This window comes from Epinephelus moara, chromosome 1 (assembly GCF_006386435.1).
Source record: "Epinephelus moara isolate mb chromosome 1, YSFRI_EMoa_1.0, whole genome shotgun sequence".
Taxonomy (NCBI): domain Eukaryota; kingdom Metazoa; phylum Chordata; class Actinopteri; order Perciformes; family Serranidae; genus Epinephelus; species Epinephelus moara.
In genome coordinates, this window is record NC_065506.1 from 46,404,987 (window position 1) to 46,427,394 (window position 22,408).

The 22,408-nt window shown below is 41.7% G+C and overlaps 1 protein-coding gene and 1 long non-coding RNA gene across 2 annotated transcripts in view; one reads left to right on the top strand and one right to left on the bottom strand.

Annotated features, from left to right (window-relative positions):
- Positions 1 to 22,408, top strand: part of adamtsl3 (ADAMTS-like 3) — a 313,154-nt gene that overhangs the window by 203,021 nt on the left and 87,725 nt on the right. Inside the window, exons 8-9 of the mRNA XM_050052262.1 lie at positions 14,468 to 14,542; positions 21,314 to 21,471. Of these exons, the coding sequence (XP_049908219.1) occupies positions 14,468 to 14,542; positions 21,314 to 21,471 (233 nt within the window). The remainder of the gene's footprint in view (positions 1 to 14,467; positions 14,543 to 21,313; positions 21,472 to 22,408) is intronic.
- LOC126395578 (uncharacterized) overlaps positions 11,336 to 22,408 on the bottom strand; it is a 280,183-nt gene continuing 269,110 nt past the window's right edge. Inside the window, exon 3 of the long non-coding RNA XR_007570464.1 lies at positions 11,336 to 11,351. This is a non-coding gene — a long non-coding RNA (uncharacterized LOC126395578). The remainder of the gene's footprint in view (positions 11,352 to 22,408) is intronic.

Below are 22,408 nucleotides of genomic sequence, written 5' to 3' on the forward strand. Positions count from 1 at the left end.
CTAACCGCCATATGGATTTTTACTAAACTTGGTAGATATGTAGAACAGGAAGCCTCAAGGTGACTGGAGAAATTTAACTCTAATTGGCAACTGGGTGGCGCTATAACAACAGAAAAATGCTTCAAAATGGCTAAAATGCGACCGATCGCTGTGGCTCCCCCTGTGGACCAATGTTTGTTCGTTTTCTAATTTTTGGTATGACTAAGTCATGGTATGGTATGCTGTACATAATCACAGAAACTGTCAGTCAGTAATTCTGTCTGTCCCACATTTTTCATAAACTCTGTCTGAATACATTGCTCTTCTTAATGGGTTCAGTTGACTATTTAATCTGCAATTTCCTATGACCTGTATCCCAAACACACATCTTGTGAAACTGTATGTGGGCAACTGTGCACTCAATGGGTATGGACTGGTATACATTTAATTATTAAAATGTCACTATTGGAGACATTAAACCAAAGATTAGGGTTGGATATCATTTGAATATTTTCAATACTAGTGTTGATACTATACCTGAGTTTCAGGTCTGAATTGTGACGTCAGTTTTGGTTAATTTTAGGGATGCGCGCGATTATAGACGTCTAAACGATTAAATGTCCGCCCCCTCGCTAGTTGGCACCAGAAATATTAGTCGGTTAAACCTATTAGTGTTTTATTCATGTTTAAGGCCACTTAACTGTCATGCAGCTGCCCGCCACTACTTCTGCTCAGCGCACGGTGTCTCGTACGTCAGCTGAAATTTAATTCTAAATTACTATAATTTCCAATAATTAACCATAAATTGAGCTAAATTTTGACTATTTTCTGAGTGTGTTCCCTTTTTTAGACCCGCAGTTGCTTGACGCCCATTAACTGGTAACCATTAACCGGTTAATTTTTGAGAAGCACCTGCTAACAGCTGCTAACATCTTGATTTTTTATTTAATGGGAAAGGTTACAATAGGCATTCACACCGCAGTAGTCACAGGTATTTATCAACTCCAATTGGCAGTCATGAAAATACAGCACCCGTGTGAACATGCTAATTTTAGCCTCCTTGCCGGCAAGATGAAATAACACACCACCACAAAATACCCAAGCTGCACTCAAGCATTGATCCACATTAGTCTGCACCAAGTTTGAAATAGAGACTAAATAAGAGATCTAAAAAAAAAACAGTAACCACAGTAACGTTTTCCTTATCCTCCATGCCGCTTTCTGCTGTTTACGAACCTGTTTTCCAGCCTGTTGGTGACGTTGAAAGTGACTCACCTGTAAAAATAAAACAGAAAGGCATGCTCATCTGCTGCAGATTCACGTACACAGTTCTGATCTACTGGCAGTGGTAAAGAAGTTTAAAGCCTATTTTTAGCAGGTTTTCTTGTGTTTGAAAAACCTGCGACCCACACTGAAAAAAGAGGTCTGCAATCCTGCAAAGTCGAGCTCTCTTTTTATTGAGTTATTTCAAGGTCCAAACAGACAACTTAATCATACTCATCGGACTTATTCAGGCCCTCTGTGAGACACAGTTATAGCAGAAGGCAACATAAAAGTGAGTTACAGTATATAATACAGAGGCCAAAATGGCCCTTAAAGTAAATGTAAGTACAGGTATGAATATAGAAAACCCCATACAAAAAAGAAACTGAACTTAATATATATGATCAGAGTGTTGGGTTTTGTCCTCATGATACTCCAATCACTGCACCGACAAGGATAAGAAAATCATTAAAGAGAAAAATGTATAAATTACACAAGGGGACAGAAATTCACCTTAAACAAATGAAGAACTCACAGGTGTAATATACAACATCCAACTATCCCATCTTTTTCAGAAACTTGTCCTGTTGCAGTTTAATAAAACAGTAATCCTTTCCATCCTAAATATATCATATAATGTCAATCCAATCACCAACTGTAGGTATAAGGTTTTACCCACTTTCTAGTAATGGCTTTCCTGCTGGCTGCACTTAGGATCTGAAACAGATATCTCTCATGAGAGATAACATTGTCCAAAGGCGGGGTGCCCAAATATAGGGGGCTCTAGTTTCAGTGGAAATACTTTTTTGCCAAACTGTATGAACCTTCTGCCAGAAAGGAATTAATAATGGGCAAGACCAGAGTATGTGATAATGATTGGCATCGAAGAACCCACATTGTCTCCAGCAGTTTGACCATTTGATATAGTGACTCTCTTCAACAGGAGTAATGAAGAACCTATAATGAGGTTTTTCCAACAAAACTCTCCCTCTCTCCTCTCGTTACGCCCATAGACGTGCAGAGCACACAACAGACTGAGGAGCCAGCTCGCGAGGTCTATCATATTGTATACTGTATATTAGAGAAGCACTGATTGCAGTGATCCCACCACAGCAAAAACAATAAGTGTGTCTCACCAGTAAGAGAGACACCGTGCACATTACGCACGAGGTACAGCAGTGTAACTTTATCGATGATCTAAATCTCCAGAACCGCCAACAGGATCAGTCAGGATCTATGTGAATTATTGTTCTGTGTTCTTCTACACATGCTGTTGGTGTTTTTGTGTCTATCAGAGAGGTGTGCACAGAGTCTTCAGTCCATGCAGGGCTGTATTGTGGTAGTCCCCTCCCAGAAGTTGCATCGTGGTGCTATCAGCAGCAGGTCTCCCTCTAGCAGGGCGTAAAATTAACTTTTTACCTCATCTCCAAAAATTTACCGGCCATACATATTTTTCACCAGCCAAATTAAAAAACCATGCCTTGTTTGACTAAAAATAATTACCTTAGTTTTTAGTATAAAAATCCAACTTTAGGAAAATCCAACCCTGTCCTCTGTGTTTCTTTGGCGTGCTTGCGGCAAAGGCTGCAGCTCATCATATTGGTGTGGGGGTCGTAGGTCAGCCATGACTGCGGCTAGCCAGCCTCGTCTAGTTTCCATTTTTCAATAAAATGCCGTGTGACATTTGTACTCCGTTTAACTGTCTGTTCTTCTTGTCCAAGTCCAACATGTTCATCTTCGTTTTTCCTCTTTTGTGGCGGTGGCTTCACAGCAGGATTGTGTCACCACATCTTGCTCAGAAGTTACCATAGAATGCCCAGGGTTCCAGTAGCTGAAGTCATGGGTTCCTGGCACACGTACAATAAGCCGCGAGGGTCAAAATAGTCTGACACAACTGGCAGAAATGGTTGAAGCACATAAAAAACCCACATGCAATTCAAAATTTACCATCGGCCACTGGTGGGTGTGTGTTTTTGTTTTACCCGCCATTGGCGCTTGGCGGGTGTTCATTTAGTTTTTATTGTCTCTCTTGGATGACAGACACCTTTGTAATGAGTGGATCTTAAAGACTTTAAAAATATATATTAATTTCGACCGGCGTGCTGGATGGAGCAGTGGGTGACAACAACTCCGCCCACATTTACTGTCCTGTATGGAAACACCAAATGGAGCTAGGGTCAAGGTACCATGTGAGACGGGTTACTGTTGGTTCCAAAGTTACCATACCAAAAGTGTTGGGTGACAGCGGGTCTTAATATGTGTATCCGGTCAAACCGAACAGTAAACCCTAGACATCCCTAAATCTTTTGAACATTACTGTAGTAAAAAATCCTAATTTAAAGTCCACTGACCAGCTTTTTCTACAGCTTCATTAGGCCTTTGTTTGCTGACAAAGGTTCAATATCCACCCATCCAGAGATCTTATCTATTAACTAGCCCAATAACACGTTTCCCAGCGCCACAGCCAATGTCCCTTAATGACCAGTACAAGGCGGCCTTTGTAGCACTTGAGTAATGTGGATAGACCGGGACCTAAATCATGGAAAGAGTCTCTGTATAGTTGTCGAAGACCTCCACAGCATCAGGTTTGTCTGCGACTGCCAGTTACACTTAAGTCATCTTTCCTCATCCAAGAATCCTCCTCCCTCGCTCCAGGGCCCAAATAAAGTCCTCAGGAGTGAGACAATGACGACATGCTGGAACTTTTGTAGCAGTAGGCAGATGTGGGGTTTTTACAGCACTGTGTCTGGACCCTTAGACAGCCTGTAGATCAAGGAGGAGGAATACAGTCCAAACATCCTACTTTGGCTTTAGTATATATAAAAAAAGAATTAGGAGTCCTCCAAGAAGTCACTAAGGTGTGATGTGATGACATTCTGCCAGGTCCTTTAGAGGATCTGGCAGAGGAAGAGCCACTTAATGATAATCAGATAGCAGGGCAGTTTGGCTGCTGCAGCGGCTGCAGCTCTGCAAGATAACACAAGCTCAAGGGATGAAGGCTTGAAGTTACAGGTGACATCTTCTAAAGCATCATGGGGTTTTTCCCCCCACACTTTTATACTGACTTGATGGCAGTCAGGCCGTCAGGGTGGCAGGGACATATCTATTCAATGCCAATAAAATCAAGAAGGACGGGTACTTAGTGCGAGTGACCTCATCACATACATTCATCTACAAATCCACGTTGAGTTAGTACTAGTGGTGAAGGTCAAAGAGGGATCAACGTAGTACAGCTGACCACAACACCTGTTTATACCTCGATCAGTAGAGACAGTTCAGCCCCCTCCCCTCTAGTCTCGCCACCAGACAATCAGAGATCTCCGCCTTCTGATAGTCTGGGGACACTCCTTTCTAAAGTGTGTTTAACACACCGGAGAAAACGGCCGGCAACAAAGCAACGCCTCTTGCATTTTTGAAAAGGACACCCCCTCCCGGAAATGTGCGCTCCCCCTTTTCTCGTCCGCAAGGAAACAAACACACAGAGAGCTTGAAAATGGATGCTGAGAGATTTAACTACATTTTATCAAATGTGTGCTCAGTCCACAAGATTGTGAAAATGAAGGACTTACAGCAACTTTGTTTAAAACTTTTAACGCAGTCGGACTATGTTTACGAGCACAAGAGTTCAGCGAGCCACCGAAGGAGTTTTTTTAAACTCTGAAATTGTATCCGTCCATCTAAACACAAAATCAGGGAGAAAGACATCAGTCTTTAGTTAAGCAAAGCATCTAAAGACTGACTTGTGAGTCTGCCTCCCCTCAGGCAGAAGGCTGCGCAGCCTCAAAGCCAGAACAACAAGGCTAAAGTGCAGCTTCTTCCCAGAGGCTGTGAGGCTTATGAACTCCGTGGATTAAAGTCTGTCCTCTGCACTTTGTACTGCTGCGACTGCATGAAGCTATTTTTGCTTGGTTTTAACCACAGTATGAGTTCTATTTATTACAGGCTTTCAGGGTATTTAATTACTTATTAAGGGGTCTATCTTAAATGTTATTTATTCTGTATGCTGCTGGACCCGGGTAACTAATTTCATTCCTTCATGTTAAACTGAACCTTGAACCTTGAAACTTGAACCTTGAACCTTGGAAAACCTCCCCTTGCAAAATGACCATTTGTAGCCTGTATCAATGGCTTGCATGCCTCCATGGTAAACGAAGAATCCAAAAAGGGTGAAGATTCTTCATGATTGAAGTAAACAGGGATCACATTTAACAGCAGCAAAACTTTATCAAAAAATCTTTTTACAAGCACTCACACAACACGTGCAGAAATATCCAAGTCTCGTTTATCCAGTCTTTTGCTCAGTACTTCCCATGTACATGCATTTTTGCTAAAACATTATGATTTAAAACCCGTCGGTACAGACAATTTCATGCACTGGTGAGCAGCGTGCCTGGACATGTTTGTGCATTTGAACTCTACTCAAGCAGAGCTCATTCACACACGTGTGCAGATGCATTCAGGGCGCTTTTATAGGCGGGGGGGTTTAAAATGTTTTAGCAAAAATGCACAGATAAATGAGAGGGTTATACTGCCGTTGTGTAAGAGTTTGTAAACAGATGTGTTGATATAGTTTTGCTGTTGTTAGACACACTCTCTATTTGCTTCAATTCATGAAGAATGTTTGACTTTCTGTGTGACTTTTAGTTCACCCTGGAGGAACGTGAGAAAAAAGGTTTCTTCACAAATTGATCGTAACACAAGGTGAGCAATTAATATACAAATGGTCATTTTTGCAGATGAGGTATTCTTTTAATAATCTGCAGCTGGTTCTGTTTACAAAACTCAGTGCTCTTGGTGAAGGTTCAGGGAAGGTTGTGGACTTGGTTAAATCTTAAAATGAATCACAAGACAGGATGTGTGGGCTTGTGTTTACTTTTAATCAAAACCCCTCTTCCTGAACCTTAACCAAAGTGCTCTAAATTGAATTCAATACATTTTTCTTACTGACAGCATGTAAGAAGAATAGCACAGCCTCTCCAGGAGGCATGGTATCTTTAGACAGTCATGTCAAAAGGAGAAAACGCAATAAAGCCCAGGAGCTTCTTTCCATTGTGGTCCTCTGTTACAGCCCTTTTGTTGCCTAAACTTAGCCACACACTGTTTGTTAGCCTAAATCTGGATTTATACTTCTGCGTCAAAGCAACTCCATACCTACAGCATCACAACAGAGTCTACGCCGTAGCCTCACATGCACCTTCCCAGAAATATAACTACAAGTTGCGGAGACACAGACCTCTTGTCTTTTTTTTTTTTTTTTTTTTTTTTTTAATGGAAACCATTTCCCTCAGTGGAAACAAAGCTTTTATTTACTTTAATTTCACAGATAAGAAACAATAAATTGTGAAGACAATAAAGCCTCCACAAAAATAGCATTGTTAGTCTTGTGTGTAATTTATCCTGGCTTCATATGAGCAGAGGAAATCTCCACTAGCTGCTAGGCTAATTTATATAATGTTATATGCAAGAGGCTTGCGCTAATAATGTTAGCATGTTGTATTTGTTTGGGAAACGTGCTTAGCATATGACAGTTGTTTTGTCAGTGAACCTTGTGAGTTGTAATGGAGCTGAATTTTGTAACTTTACCTTTGTTAAATGTTGCTGTTGTCCCTGGCTTCATATGAGTAGAGGGAACCTCGGCTAGCTACTAGGCTAATTTATACAATGTAAAATGCCATAGGCTTGTGCTAATAACATTAGCATGTTGTATTTGTGGGCAAAATGTGCCAGATAAAGAAAAGTGTTTGTCTGTGAATGCTGCGAGTTATAGTGACGCTGATTTGTGTACTTGTGTTTGAAATTGTTGCTAATAAGCCATGTTTAATGTGTGTTTAATGTGTGTTTAATATGTGTTTTGAATCCACTCAGCTTTACAGCACTTCATAGGCTATGTTTCCATCCAAAAGTGATTCGAATCATTGGGAAATGAGCATTAAAAGAAATGCGAATCATGTGTGTTTCCATTAAATGTACGGACTCTGGTGAAAAATATGAATTCGTGCAAGTTTTCCACAGAACCGGAAACAAAACAAGTCTTGCATTCTTCTAATACGTTTTCTGGTGGTTGGCAACCAGCTTGTAAATGCATTACTGCCTTCCCGACCCGGAGTGTACGGCTACATCAGACTTAATTCGAACATAACTGTTTCCATCCCCCGTTTTGCGAATCAGCATTTTTTTTAATCAACCAAAACCCGGCTAAAGCGAGCGTATTTTAGTTTGTGCAAATCAGGGGATTTTAATTCGAATTTTGGCGTTTACATCATAATTTTCCGATGCAATACTTCTAGATGCGCATCTAAACAGGCTGATGGAAACATAGAAACCCCACCACTGACTAGTGTTTTGGAGGTGTAACTGCAGAGTGACACAGACACACCTAATGCTCATAACGGCGTAGGCTCTGAATAGAGCTGATGCACAAGTATAAATCCGCCTTAATCAGTATAACTACAGCATCCAGCTGCTGGTTTATATTAAGTGCTGGCTGCATACAGCAATTCTTTTTCCTGCTTACTGAAATTGCTTTATACTGTAGTTAAAAATACTTGCACTGTTCAACTCTACACAGATATCTTAAAAAAGTGAAGAAGTCGCAGGGAGGTGATGAGCATTATTGGTCACATCTCTAGGAGTGGACGTCTCCTTTGACAGGTTTTTGCAGGCTTTTGTTTATAGCACTTTATGTCTACTTTGGCTTGTATCACCCTGTAAATACACTCTGTATTTTTCTGAGACTGGTTGGCGCTGTGAAGTGGCCTGACGTGTTCATGTTTTCAGAGGCCAGCAGGGAACCTGTGAAGCAGTGGTTATCTTTAAAGTAGTGTCAGAGCTTTCTCTGGCCAGTGATACTCCACCTGTCACTTTTATTTGTTTGTCTTTCATTCAGTTTAAAGTTTCAGTCTCTCATGTCCTCTCTGCCTCAGCTCTAATGTCCCGAGAGACGAGAGCTGATACAGTAAACCAATCACGACCATTTAGGCTTACCTTGGTCGGTGAGTTTATTTACCATCACAGACACACAGAGTATCACCTTTGTTCCCCCACATCCATTATTCATGACTCTACTATTTATCAGTCATTGCATTTGGAATATGAATTGGCCCCAGTATTCCCTGCAGCCTCAGTTTACAGGTCCAGCAGACTCATGTAAAATGAGCCCATAACTGTTTATCTGTGTTTCATTTCCCTTATTTATTTTGAAGGTCACTTTTTTAATGCCCAGCTTTACATTTAATCTCCATTTTACAGTCAGAAAAAAATAAGCTCCCATAAATTAAGGACATTGCAGATGCAGTTTCCAAGCGTAATTACGTTAGGGGGCAAAGCCCTGTGGCTGGCAGCCAGAGCAGCTTAATTGTTTGAGCTCAGTGTTCATTCGTTGCCAGAAGGAAAAGTAACTCTCATAAAATGTGGAAAATAGAATTAACACTCCATTTGTCTATAAAGGTCTCGCCTCGTTACTACACCTCCTCGCCTAACCACAGAGGGAGAAACACTTCTAGTGTGAAAGCTCAAAAAGTATTTTTGCAGTCTGGAAAACAAGAATCCTTCCACAGCAGTAAATACTTTCAATAGTTAAGCTCTGTGCTGTTTGTGTACGCTGTAAGCACGACCGTGCAAGAGTCTCATGATTGACTAGTTAGCAAGGCTCACTGACGTTTAACAGCACACATGTGGATGTTATTTAGGTCTGCTGGGCTGATCAGTGCTGCCGTGCAGCAGTAAAGCAGGCAGATTTAGGGATGGCAGCGACTGTAGTGTGGTGGTCTCCTTCAGTCAGTGCTCTCAAAACAGTGAGAGGCCTCAACAACAAGCAGGGAGTGCAGTGGAGGAGATTTTTTCTTCCATATGACGGACTTTATGGCGAGTCGTGAGTTATACACGAGCCATGCTCTCTCTGTCATGCAGTTCACTGATAGAATATATGTAATAGCACCTGAAAACTGCAGTTTATGCCTTTTCTCAAATGAAAGCAGCAGTAACTGATTTTGATTTTCACGTTGAGGCAACACAACAAGCTGTAAACTCAGAATGTTTTGCTTTTCCAGTCACTTTTTCAGGCCTGAACAAATAGGCATGAGAAAAAAATTTGTTCCAATGAATTAAAATGCAGCCGTAGCCTAAACCTAAAGCATGATTTATGGTTGTGTGTCAAGAGGTTTCAGCGTAGCTGTGGAGCCCGAGCACGTAGCTGCCAGAGATGCACCTTAAACTACACTGTATTTGACATGCGCTCCTTAAATATGTAACAACACATCAAGGCTGTGATTACCACAGAGACACACATATGTGAGTGTGAGGCAGCAAAAAAACAGGACCCAAATGTAGACAGAATAGCAGACAGGAACAGTTCAGTGTGCCTAGTGTGCTGTCACACCTGCCCTGTTCGGTTCAGTTAAAACGAACTTGGGTCTGTTTGTGTGGTTAGTACGGTTTGTTTGGGCTGGTGTGAAAGCTGTCAATCAAACCCTCGTGCGGCCCAAACAACTGAATCAAGACTGCTTGAAAAGGTGGGTCTTGGTCGCTTCCAAACGAACTCTGGTGCAGTTTGTTTTTGGTGTGAAAGAAAACAAACTGATGCAGATATGTGATTTTAGCGTGATTTCAACACCTAAATCAATAATAAATCCATCTGCTGATCGAGAAATCTATCCAAGATCTCTTAATTGATCCTGATAAAGGCCACGTATATACCATGACCTGTTAATGCTAATGCATACATGTAACCATGGTAACACATATGCACCTCAGCAAGGGTGTTTACCCTGATTAAAAAGCTGTTGAAACTGCCGTTATTGTATCTGACGCTGTGTACTTTTTCTGTAAAAAGTGTGACAGTGATCCCACAGTATGAAGCCCTGAATAATTTCATCCTGTCTCTGGGTGCGTTCCTAAACCACAGTCCTTTTCTTTTTACTTCCAGTAGGTGCTGCAGCTGCCCTTAAAAAGTAAATATTGTTACATGCAGGACGCAGACGATGGCGATATATTAATTTCTCATGACATTATGCCCTGAACTTTGACCTTCTTACTTTTATATGTGTTACCTTGGAGATAAAACTTCTTACTGAGTTTGCCAGAGATGAGGATCAACCCAGAGGGCTCTGCTGTTGTTACTTTGCAATAGATTAAATTTGGTTTTTACTGCACAACATGTGATTCTACATATTATATTTGTGGCAGTTGAATTATGACTGTATTTCTCTGTAATGTTATTTTTATAGTTATGTCCTGTTGTTATTTGTAATATTTATAATTATTTTGTTCACTTAAAAAAAAATCAGTATTCCTGTAACTACTGTCCGACTGGTCACCAGTTATTTGAATGCACTGTCATCCGTCATTGCCACTTAGCTCTGTGTGAAACCTAAGAACAGAAATATAAACACTTCAGAAGCATTAAAGTGCTGCTGCATAAACTTCAGTCAGTCACCACAATTTCATTTCTCCCAAATGGGTCCTGATGATGCAGGATGACAAACACCAAACCTGTCCAATCAATGCGTTATTTGTCAGTTGGTAGAAGTTCCTGTTTAGTCCTCACGGTGAACAGGAACCGGACCAAAACTAAAATGGAATGATGTATCATTTTTCCCCTCTGGTGCAACCAAATGAACCGAAGTACAGATGTGAGAGCACCCTTAAAAGTTGTATAATTGTCTAGAGTTGGTTTGTGTTCTCACGGCAGCATTTACAAGCGGACCAGATCAAATGCCTTGTGTGAGAAAGCTGCTCTTGATTGGTCAGAATTTCCATGTGGGAAAAATCCAGGAAGTAAAGCAAACGTTGAAGAAGAGTACACTTGCAAGATAAATGTGACACTTTCTAATGTCACAATGGAGGGACAACTACGCAGGTTGATTTTAGCGCTGCTCATCGTGGACTATATTGCTGTCATTGTTCATTTTAGTCAAACCATACAGTTTGAAAACGAGGCGCGGCTCCAACTAGAAAACAATGTTTTGATGCATTGGATGTGCTGAATGTGCATATTAAGGCAGTACAGGAGGAGGTGCACATTAATAATCCTCCAGGACTGTAACATGCTCATGTTTAACCCAAACAATGTGTCATGTGACTGCAGTTGCTTCACATCCAGGTCGGAACACCTTCTCACCACAAACCAACCGCACCAGATTCATTTGTAACCGGACCGAGACCACCTCTCCAAGAAGGTCTCGGTCTGGTTGTTTTGGTGCACACCTGAGTGTGATTGCTGTGTTCACACCTGCACAAATGAATCACACTGAGGGGGCAAACCGACTTGAGTTTGATTGAACTGAACCAAACAGGGCAGGTGTGAAAGCAATCTAACTTAATGTCACCTGCAATGACTCCCAATCTGTTTTCCATCTGTCTGCTTCCTGTTTACACCTGCACATGCATGACCAGTGTTAGTGAATGGTCATGTAAACAAACACACAAACTCATAATGTTAAGAAAAAACTGTAATCTTGAATGTTTTGACTTTCGTTTTCACATTAACAGTCAGAATTGACAGAATGGTGTGTCAGACTTTGTCCCCTGTCTCTCCTGTCAGTCAGAAGTCCCACAGTATGCATGATGCATTAAAATGGTACGCTTTTGGTCCCTGTACTTCTTCAGTTCTTTTATCTCCTCCACAGCGACTTGTCTTTTCAAATTCTTCCTTTCTCTCCATCTAATTTTACACAATTCAGCGTGCTGACAAGATTCAAGGTCACAATAAACTGGACTGCGTTACTCACTTGTTAACTTGTCAGTTATGATAACAGCAAATGATATCGTTGCGAGCAACATCAGTCGGCCAGCTACAAAACATAAATAGGAATGAATGCAGATGCATCAGTGTGATTTCGAACTTTGATATGACATAATTATTTTGAGAAACTGTATCTTGTTGATGTGCAGATGTGACGGCTTTTGTGTGCCTGTCAGGGTTAGAGATTAATGTGCTGCAGATAAGAGATTGTAAGACGTGATCACCATAATTTGTTACAGCAGCAAATCAGTAGATGTGAATTATTGACTTCCTTTTGGCTGAACCCGTTGCATTGATGGATAACAGAGTGTGCATAGATACAGATAGACACAGATACAGTGTGTGGACTGTAGTGAGTGTGTGTAACAGTGAGTCAGTGTTACCACAGATTCTACTCAGCACAAACAGTCTCACACTGCTCTGTCAACTTAGGCCATCCTTTTATTTCTCACACACACATTTTCACAATATAAACATTCTTTCTACTCTTTGCTTCGCCGCTATCTTGCCCGGTGCCTCCTGGAGGGCATATAGTCCAGTCTCTCACATAACACAACTCAAACTACAGCTATCCCAGAGAGGAGGGCGGCATGTCTCCTCTGGCTCCAGTGTGTGTGTTCCCCGAGTTAGGCATGCTACTGCATAAGAAGAGAGAGTGTAATTAGCCAACAGGGAACACCTGTGCCAGTTAGAGCACACGGGCCACTTCCTTCTCCCATTTCTCGCCTGCAGCTGAGCCTGAATGCATCTTTAAAGGGACAGTTCACCCCAAAATAAAAAACACATAATTTTCCTCTTACTTGTAGTGCTGTTTATCGGTCTAGATAGTTTTGGTGTGAGTTGCAGAGGTGTTGGAGATATCAGCTGTAGAGATGTCTGCCCTCTCTCCAGTATAATGGGACTAGATGGCACTCAGCTTGTGGTGCTCAATGCCCCAAAAAATACATTTCAAACATTCAACATCAATGTCTCTTTCCAGAAATCATGACCCGGTTACTCAAGATAATCCACAGACCTTGTTGTGAGCAGTTTTATGAAGGAACTATTGTCTTTCTACCAAATTACACCCGCCAAATGTATCACCACACTGAAGGAAGCGTGCATCTACTCATGGACGAGTCTCATGCTCATGACAAAGCGGAATGTAAACATTAATGGCGTCATCCTCAGCTAAGGTATCATGTTAGCTAGCTTAGGTGATCTGGCAGTATCAGTTTAAGATGCACACTTCCTTCTGTGCAGTGAGACGAATAGTGGATGTAGTTTGGTAGAAAGAAAATAGTTCCTACATGAACATGAGTAACAAGGTCATGATTTCTGGAAAGAAACGTTGCTGTTGAGTTTTTTTAAACTGTTATAAAACGCTTTCCTATTTTGCAATGTGCCGGAAAAGGCAGGGAAGAAGAAGAATGGTAGCAAGTAAACCTGGATGTAAACAGTGCTGGATCTGAAATACTTCAAAGGAGGTGCCCTCGTACCTCACCTGGATGAGCGTGCACTGTGTAGACTGAGTTTGGGCTCGATACCAACCTGCGGTCTTTTGCTGCATGTTGTCCTCTCTTTTCCCCTTCCTATCTTCTGCTGATCTATCCATTAAAGAAACAAACCCAGCCAAAAAACATCTTTTAAAAAAAGAAATACCTCCAAACTAGGCTTTGCAATTGTTCTTTGCGCAAAGAAAATCATTTCAACACACTTGTTAGAGCTCAAGGACACTTACAAAGTGTTTGGGTGAGAATATAAACATAACCTGTTTAAAAGAAAACTCCAAAGGGCACCTTTAAGCTTTGCCTCTTTCACACTGCATCGTACAACTTGACTTCACTCAACTCACTTTTGGTGCCAGGTCCTTTCTTTTTTAAATATTCTATTGCGGATTGTACCCCTTACTATAGGCAGGATTCTCATCTGATTACCATAGCAATGCTGCATCACACTGCTGTGAAGTCATCTTCAATGCAACACTTGAATAAAAAAAATTGTGGTTGCTATTTACAGAAGCTTGGCTATTAAATAATGGCAGGTTTGTGCAGGATGTGAATGATGTGCTGTCCTTCAAGACCATGAGCTGAAATATATATAACTGTCTCTGTGTGTGTCATTGATGACATTTTATGTATTTAAACATGTCCACCTATATGATGGTTTTATTAGTATCTTGTATTGATTTTTTTCTCGTCCATCCTGTTATACACTATGAGCTCACCAAAGCATGTTAATTACAGTTTTAATGGTCATAAGTTGACTCAACTGGAGGGATGGTGCACCATTTTTCCAAAAGTTCAAAAAACAAATCCCTCTCTTGGTGTTGTGATTATGTAGTTGGAGAATACTGTCTAACACCATGCTTCAACATCTCCCATACTGAAGGTGTTTAACTCTCCATTCAGTTGTGAAGGTTTTTCCTTCAGTTCACCCCCCTCTGTATACTGTATTTCACTGTATGTTGAAATTAATCCTTTCCAACCTTGTGTCTGCCCTCAGCTATGAAGACAGTGCTGGAGGTGCCGTTAGGAAGCCGCTTCCTCAGACTCAATGCCAAGGGACCTGATATGATAGGTGAGTGACAACAGTTTAGTCCAGACGCTGAGATTTATTACGCTGGTCTGTTGTGTACATACGACTGCTATTGCATGTCTGTCCATCCTGAGGAGGGATTGTTTTGAGGGCAATTTGTCCTTATCTGCTGTGAGGCTCCAAGGACAGAGAGTGTTGTATTTTGTAAAGCTCTCTGAGGCAAAGTGTGATTTGTGATATTGGGCCATATAAATAAAACTGAATTGAAGTACTCAAAGAACCAGTGTATATTATTAAGGGGGACGTATTGGCAGAAATGGAATATACGTATACTATATATAAGTATGTTTTCTTACGTGTATAATCACTTGAAAATAAGAAGAACCTTAGAATGAGCCGTTTATCTACAAAGGGAGCAGGTCCTAGTTTTTGGAGATCACCATGTTGCATGGCCACATTTCTACAGTAGCCTAGAACAGACAAACCATTTGCATTTTCATGGTGCCACCATAGTTAAATTGTAAATTTAAACTGCACTTGTGTAGCACCTTTCTAGTCTTCTGACTACTCAAAGTGCTTTTACACTATATGTCACAAACACATAGCCACCACCTGCTACTCAGTATAGCCTAGTTCACATTACACGATTTTCACCCTGATTTTGCATCGTGGAGACTAGTGTAATCTTTTGAGTGTTCATACCTGGCGACGTGTGTTTCTGTCAGCGGGAGTCTCGCCAACTGCGTTACGACCTGTGTGTGCACACCACAAGATTTCTCCACCGAGCCCTCGCTGACAGAGCCCCAGATGACGCGGTGACGTCACCAAACTTGGAGACGACACATTGTAAAGGCATGGATATTCTTTATTATCCTGGGTCCAAACACAAGCTCCCCATGATAATGTGGACGCCGCCAATGTTTCTATGGCTTGCCGGCCGGCTTGTCAGTGTTGCCAGATCTTGGGAGAGAAACAAGCAACCAGGGCTATGGAAACAAGCTCAAAAGAAGCGACTGCCATGCATTAAAATAACTTATTAGACGGATATACATAGAGAAAGGTGACGTGTAGAGAGCAAGCTCAAATAAGCAACTCCACTTTAGAAACAAGCCCAAAGTCGCGGCTAATAAGCAGACCTGGCAACCCTGCGGCTTGTCCTCCTCACATTTCTTCCGTCCTCCTGCGTGCTGACGTGGGACGTATCCCGCCTCTCATTGGCTGATGCTCTTTGTCAGTCGTGTCAGACTTCTCCAGTTTTCTAGCATGCCAGATATCCAGTCCCAGTCTCAGACAAGGGGGCGACTTGCTCGTAGGCTTGTTCACACATGAGGACTCGTCGTGGCAGACTATCTGCCGACTCACCTCTGACCCAAGGTGGCTCTCAAGATCCTCTGCGACGCCAAACTTGGTGGAATCGTGTAATGTGAACTAGGCTTAACCATTCACACGCTCTCACACACTGATGGAACAGGAGCAGGACCAATTTTGGGTTCAGTATCTTGCCCAAGAATACTTCAGCATACAGACTGGAGGAGCTGGGGATCGAGCCACCAATCTTCTAATTGGTTGATGACCCACTTTACCTCTGAGCCACAGCCACCTCCGTCTGCAGCAAGCAGGGTTGAAGTTTCACTGGTTTGTAATGTGAAGCTGCTTTATTCAGTGTTTTACCGGTTTGAATCACCTGGTCCGTTTGTTTTGGAGAGGTCCCCATAAAAACCTCCTGAACGTCTGGATCTGAAATTATCAGAGAAAAAAGGTGAGCACACATCAGCAGGTGGTGGGCGAACCGCCCGCATCGACATGCCAAACTGCGTCGGAGAAGCACTGATCTGTAACGTGGAACTGCTTTTTTCGTTGTTTTTATTGGTTTTAATCAGGAAATTCTGACTGGGAGAAGTTTCAACTCGCAAATTGGGAAAGAAAAAGAAGAATTTTAGTGGTGGTCAGTCTTTGTTTACTCCCTTTGGTTTGTTTGCCAAAGGTCAGTGTGAACGTGAAACAAACCAGAACTAAAAGGAAACTATGGATTTATTTAGTTTTTACATTGGTCCATACCAAAAGAAACAAACTACAGGTGTGAAAGTGTCCTCGGTGTGATGAGGAATGGTAATTACATCATTATATCCCTTTAGATTTTGGAGTGGATGATGGATCAAAAAAGAATCTAAGACTTTTCCTTAAAACCTTCCAATTTATGGATATGAAATAAATAAAAATGTCCCACATATCCTGAACTCTGTGATTTACATCCTCAGAGCATTTTGAGTGTTTGTTTGTGTCATTTGGGTTTTCCTGACCTATTTTACTGTCAGTTGAAAGGAGCGCACAATGAACGCAGCACATGTCCACAAGCCTTACCCTGCTAATATACTCAAGTTCCAACTGCGTAATACCCCGAAGAGCTGCAGGATTTACTGGATGTGGGCTCTGTCAGATGTCTCAGGATCGAGGAGTGACCTAAGAATTACTTTAGCAGATCATTCATCAGCTACCAGGAGATCAGCGCTGCGGACGGGAAACACTGGAGAGAGAATCTGAAGGGAGAGAGCGACCACAGTAAAAGAGAGGAAATCAAACACACATTTACAGTTCGGCTAACCTCGCTCACAAGTTCATGAACTCCTCTGAAACTAAATATTATCAGAAGTCTAATCATATTTTAACCACTGGCAGGACACAGGGACCTTTTTACACACTGACTGTTTTGATTCTGAATGACTTCTTGTCATGATATGGCAGCGCGGCAGGATTGTTAATTGTTTCAAGTTGTGAAAGCTGCAAGAAAAATGTCATAATTAATGTCAAAAATAAGTGGATTTGTTGAAATGCTCTTACTTTTTTCTTTTTTTTATGGAAAATCAATGCTTTGGCCAGAAAATTTAAGATTTCTGATTATAATATAAAAAGATGTCTAAATACAGAATAATCACATCAAGTAAATAAATAAAAATAAAACATGAGCACTGGCTGATGCTTTGTCTCGCACCATCTGAAAATGATTGTCTTTTGTAGGAAGGATAAATATTTGTCCAAAATTTGTTTCCCAACATGTCAGCCTTGTTATTCTGTGACAGAAGCTTAAAGGGACAGTTCACCCCCAAATCAAAAACACATATTTCTCCTCTTACCTGTAGTGCTGTTTATCAGTCCAGATTGCCAAGAGTTGGCGATATTGACCATGGAGATGTCTGCCTTCTCTCCAGTATAATTGAACTAGATGGCACTCAGCTTGTGGTGAAAAACTCAACAGCAATGTCTCTTTCCACAAATCATGACCCGGTTACTCAAGATAATCCACAGACCTTTGAGCACCACAAGCAGAGTGCCATCTAGTTCCTTTATATTGGAGAGAAGTCAGACATCTCTACGGCCGATATCTCCAACACTCTGCAACTCACACCAAAACAATCTAGTTTGATGAATTGCACCACAGGTAACAGCAAAATATGTGTTTTTGATTTGGAGGTGAACTGTCCGTTTAATAAAGACATCAGGTGATGTTTCCTGGCCACAATTTCACTGCACTGTGGCCTCATTGTCATCGTGGATTACAGATTACAGTTCCTCGCAGTGAGGCCATCATTTGCTGTCAGAGCACTCGGTCTTGATGACTGTAGGGAGACAGGATGGATACATCAGTCACACAGGTAAAGATAACCTAACCTTTTCTCGTATTCTTGTCCTCTTCTGAATTCAGACTCATGCATCAGTGAGTGCAATCAGTATCAGTCTGGTGGTACAGACCAGACTGATCTGTAGCCTAAGGCGCAGGTAGTGGGTTTTCAACAAAGCAAGAAGCTATGAAACTCATTATCATCCAGGGAGTCGATGTAGACGTGCTTTCTAAAAGTTTTCTGGGTGTTAGAAGTTATTGGGAGTGCATGAAAACTTGTTCTTGCAAACACAGAGGGACTCTTCAATATGGCACTATACTGGTACTACTGCTATAATAGATTCTTTTTCCTGCAGGTTCTGCCGGTTTTACTGACTTTCCCTGAACAGTAGCTCACTTATTCAGGTTGGAAATGTGTTGCTTCCTGAAGTGAAGGAGTTGAAGTATCTCAGGTTTAACAGTGAGGGTACAGTGGAATGGCATCGGCAGTAATGGGAGCGTTGTCCCAAACTGTCTGAGCATGAAGGTGAAGCTTTTGATATGCTAGTCCTTCTTCATTTCAACCTTCACCTATGATCATGAGCTTTGAGTAGTGACCAGAAGATTGAGACCACTACAACTGGCTATTAATACTCAACAACTTAAAGGTATCGACTGAAATAATCCAATTGAAACTTCTAAAGTCAAAGATACCTGCATTTGATCCTTTTTGCACCTGGAGTCTGATCCCAGAACTTCCCAACTTCCCGCCGGATTAGCAATCTTTCTATTGCTGCCATCTTTAGAGCTACTTTCCTCCTGGCAAACAGTCAGTTCAACATCTACCCAATTAGCCGGAGCTAACACAAAAGCAGTTGGCTAACGACCAGCACCAAGCTGTTATACGGCAACAACAAACTCACACCAACACCGAAATGGCTCAACTCTGTCATTAGACCTGTTTGGAAATGTTAGCCATTGGATGCTAACAGTTAGCCCTGTCACTGTAAAGTAGGACTCTCGCTAACTCACCCCAGCACAGAGCTCACGCTACCGCAGCAGCTACAACCCATACGGTCTGTGGTTGGTGCAGTCGAGATGAGATGTCACCAAAACGTTTGAATGTATGGCTACACTACACACCACTCCATTTACAGCATGGGTATCGAATAGAGTACTATATTGCAGTGGTTCCCAACTGTTGGTCACGGTCAAGAGTAGGTCGGGGGCCCATTCTGAACGGACCACAAGTGATTCGCAAACACTTTTTTCAAGTACAGTGAATCTCCAGCCCAGAGCTTTTATTTTGAAGTGCCGTTTCCTGCTGTAGAGTGAGTAACTAACAGACAGCTATTTCACAGAGACAGCAAACTAGTGGGGTCCGTCCATAATTCCGACATCCCATTATTCCGACATCCCATTGTTCTGAAAAATGACCCATTGTTCCAAAATCTCAATATTTCGACATCCCATTGTTCCAACCATATTAAACCCATTGTTACGAAGTCCCGTTGTTCCGAAATCTCATTTTTCATTGTTACAAAATAACTGTTTCATGGTTAAGGTCTGGTTAGGTTTAGGCACAAGAACTACTTGGTTAAGGTTAGGAAAAGATCATGGTTTGGGTTAAAATTATAACTTTCAACATCGTTTCTACTTCCTCAAAACAGGGCGATCATTGTCATCATGGCAACAGTAAACAACACGACAACACGGTCTCTTGCTGCTTGCTTTTTCAACTTTTTGCATTGCAACATTGAGATTTCGGAACAACGGGTTTAATATGGTCGGACCAATGGGATGTCGAAACATTGAGATTTCAGAACAATGGGTAATTTTCGGAATAATGGGATGTTGGAATTATGACATGGCACCCAAACTAGTTTGGCAACATGGAGAAACGCAAGTATGACCCTGAACATATGAAACTGTGGGACCTCAAATTAGTGAATAAGGAGAACTCTGGACCCCATGGCTGGACCAGTTAGGTACCACTGCTCTATTGGTATCAGCACCACTTTAAGGGTACCAGTATTGATAACCTTGATATCATCATTTTTTAAAATGATACCCAGCCCTCATCACAGATACAAGTGCACAAAATGAATTGCCTTCCCAGGGTGGCTGGGCTCACCCTTTTGAGATACTGAGAGGTGCTCAGACGTTCAGAAGAAGCTCAGAGTACAACTGCTGCTCCTGCCCATCAAAATGAGTCCGTCCTGGTGGTTTTGGCATCTGACAGGTTTCTCCTGGACGCCTCTCTTTGGTGGTTTTTCTGAACAGAACCAACTGAGAGAATCCAGGGCAGACCCAGAAGACAGCAGAGGAATTATGCATCCCATCTGGACTGGAGCTGGTGGACGTGACTGGGGATACAGGACATCTAGGCTACAAAAATGAGCCTGTCACACCACACAGAGTGGATACAATGGCTAAAAACACAATAATATTTTGCTGAACATTTGCCAGACAGTCCCCTTTTTTGTGGCTTTACAATACTTAAAATGATTTCCCTTTGTCAGCCTGTAATGTGTGCACTTATACACACCTGCTTGTCTTTTGTAGCTACCTGGACTTTATACTTTTGTGACATTAGCAGTTGCCAGTTCTGTCCACTTTTTATCTCTGTACTTTGTGTTATTTTTTTCCATTCTACTCTTTACTTTTTATTCTTGCCTTGATTTATTGATTTTTGACTTCAGTTGTGCTCTTGCAAAATTGTATTATCTGGTTTGCCCTGCCTTGTCTGATGCTATCTCTCTCCAAGAAATAGTGTTTTCTGCATTAACTGTTGTAGAAGTTTAAATCCCATTGCACACCAGATCTCAAGTTAGAAGTTGTTCTTTATTTCTGCATTAGATAACAGAGTTTCTTTTCTTTTTCTTTTCCTGTTTTTTGGAGCATTAAACACATTCCACACCCAGCCTCCTCACATCTGCTCATCATGTTTTATGCATCTTTTTGCATCTTGATAAAGCTTTTTATGTTTTTATGGTGTATGCTTCATTTCATCTGGACTATTATTGTAAGGCAGCCATACATGTGCAACTCCTGAGTCCAAGATAAATTTCTCTATGGGGACAATAAAGTATATCGTATCGCATCGTATCGCATCGTATCGCATCGTATCGTATCGTATCGTAATATGTGAATATTGAGTTAAGTCATGTCGTTAATATTGACTGTAATAAATGTCCATCTTGCTGTGTCTCCCTCAGTTATCGAAGCCGTCTCTCTTCAGGGGAGGAAGGAGGAGACCAATCTGGGGTCCACGGGCTCTTATGTGATAGGAAACACTTCCTTGGATTTCCAAAGAGGGACGGACAGGCAGACACTCAGGACACATGGTCCACTTAACGCTGATTACATCATCAAGGTGAGACAAAGAAAAGAGGACAGGCCAAGGTTTATAGCAGAACAGCCTCAGGACTTCTGGCTTCTGATAAACATATTTTATTAGAGATACAGCATAAATAAATCAGCCTGTTGCATGCACAGATTTTTTTAATAAGACTGTGAGATTGTTTCCAGCAGCAGCACTAGTTGGAGGGCCTTCTCAGTCCAAACAGAAATACATCATCTTATTAGTAATGATTGAATTGTTTCACAACCCATTTTATGTCGCAGTTATTACGGATGTACCCCAGTCAGACTACGTTGTTAGGGAATAATGTGGTGGAAACAGATATTGTGCTCATTATTATTTGGGAAATGAGAAGCTGGAAGATTGACTATTGCATACAATGTTTCTGTAAACTATTACTAACTGACTGAAATAATAATACATTGGATTTATATAGCACTTTTCTGTATACTCAAAGATGATTTACAGAGAACAAAATGAAAAAAAGATATAATTCATAAGAAGGGAATCAATGCAGGAAGGGAGCAGAAGAAGGTGGGTTTTGAGGGATTTCTTGAAGGTGAAGAGTGAGGGGGAGTCTCTGATGTATTTAGGGAGTGAGTCCCAGAGGGTCGGAGCAGCAATGGAGAAGACCCTGTCCCCTCAGATGAGGGGTGGACAGGAGGTTGGCATCAGCAGACCTGAGAGTGTGGGAGGCAGTGTGCTGGTGGAGGAGCTCAGACAGGAAGGAGGGAGCCAGGCTGTAGAGGGTTTTATAGGAGATGAGAAGGAGGTTGGAATCACTGTGTTGTCACTTTCTGACCCCCCAAACCCCTGATATTTTCTAGAAAGCTTTCCTAAACCCACCTGGGACCCAGAGGGAGGTCAGTCAGAAGTGTGCATCATAGTTCCCCGCTGACACTCAGGGAAACTCTTGAGTAGCCAGACAGAAGCCTGGTGTGGCAGCTTG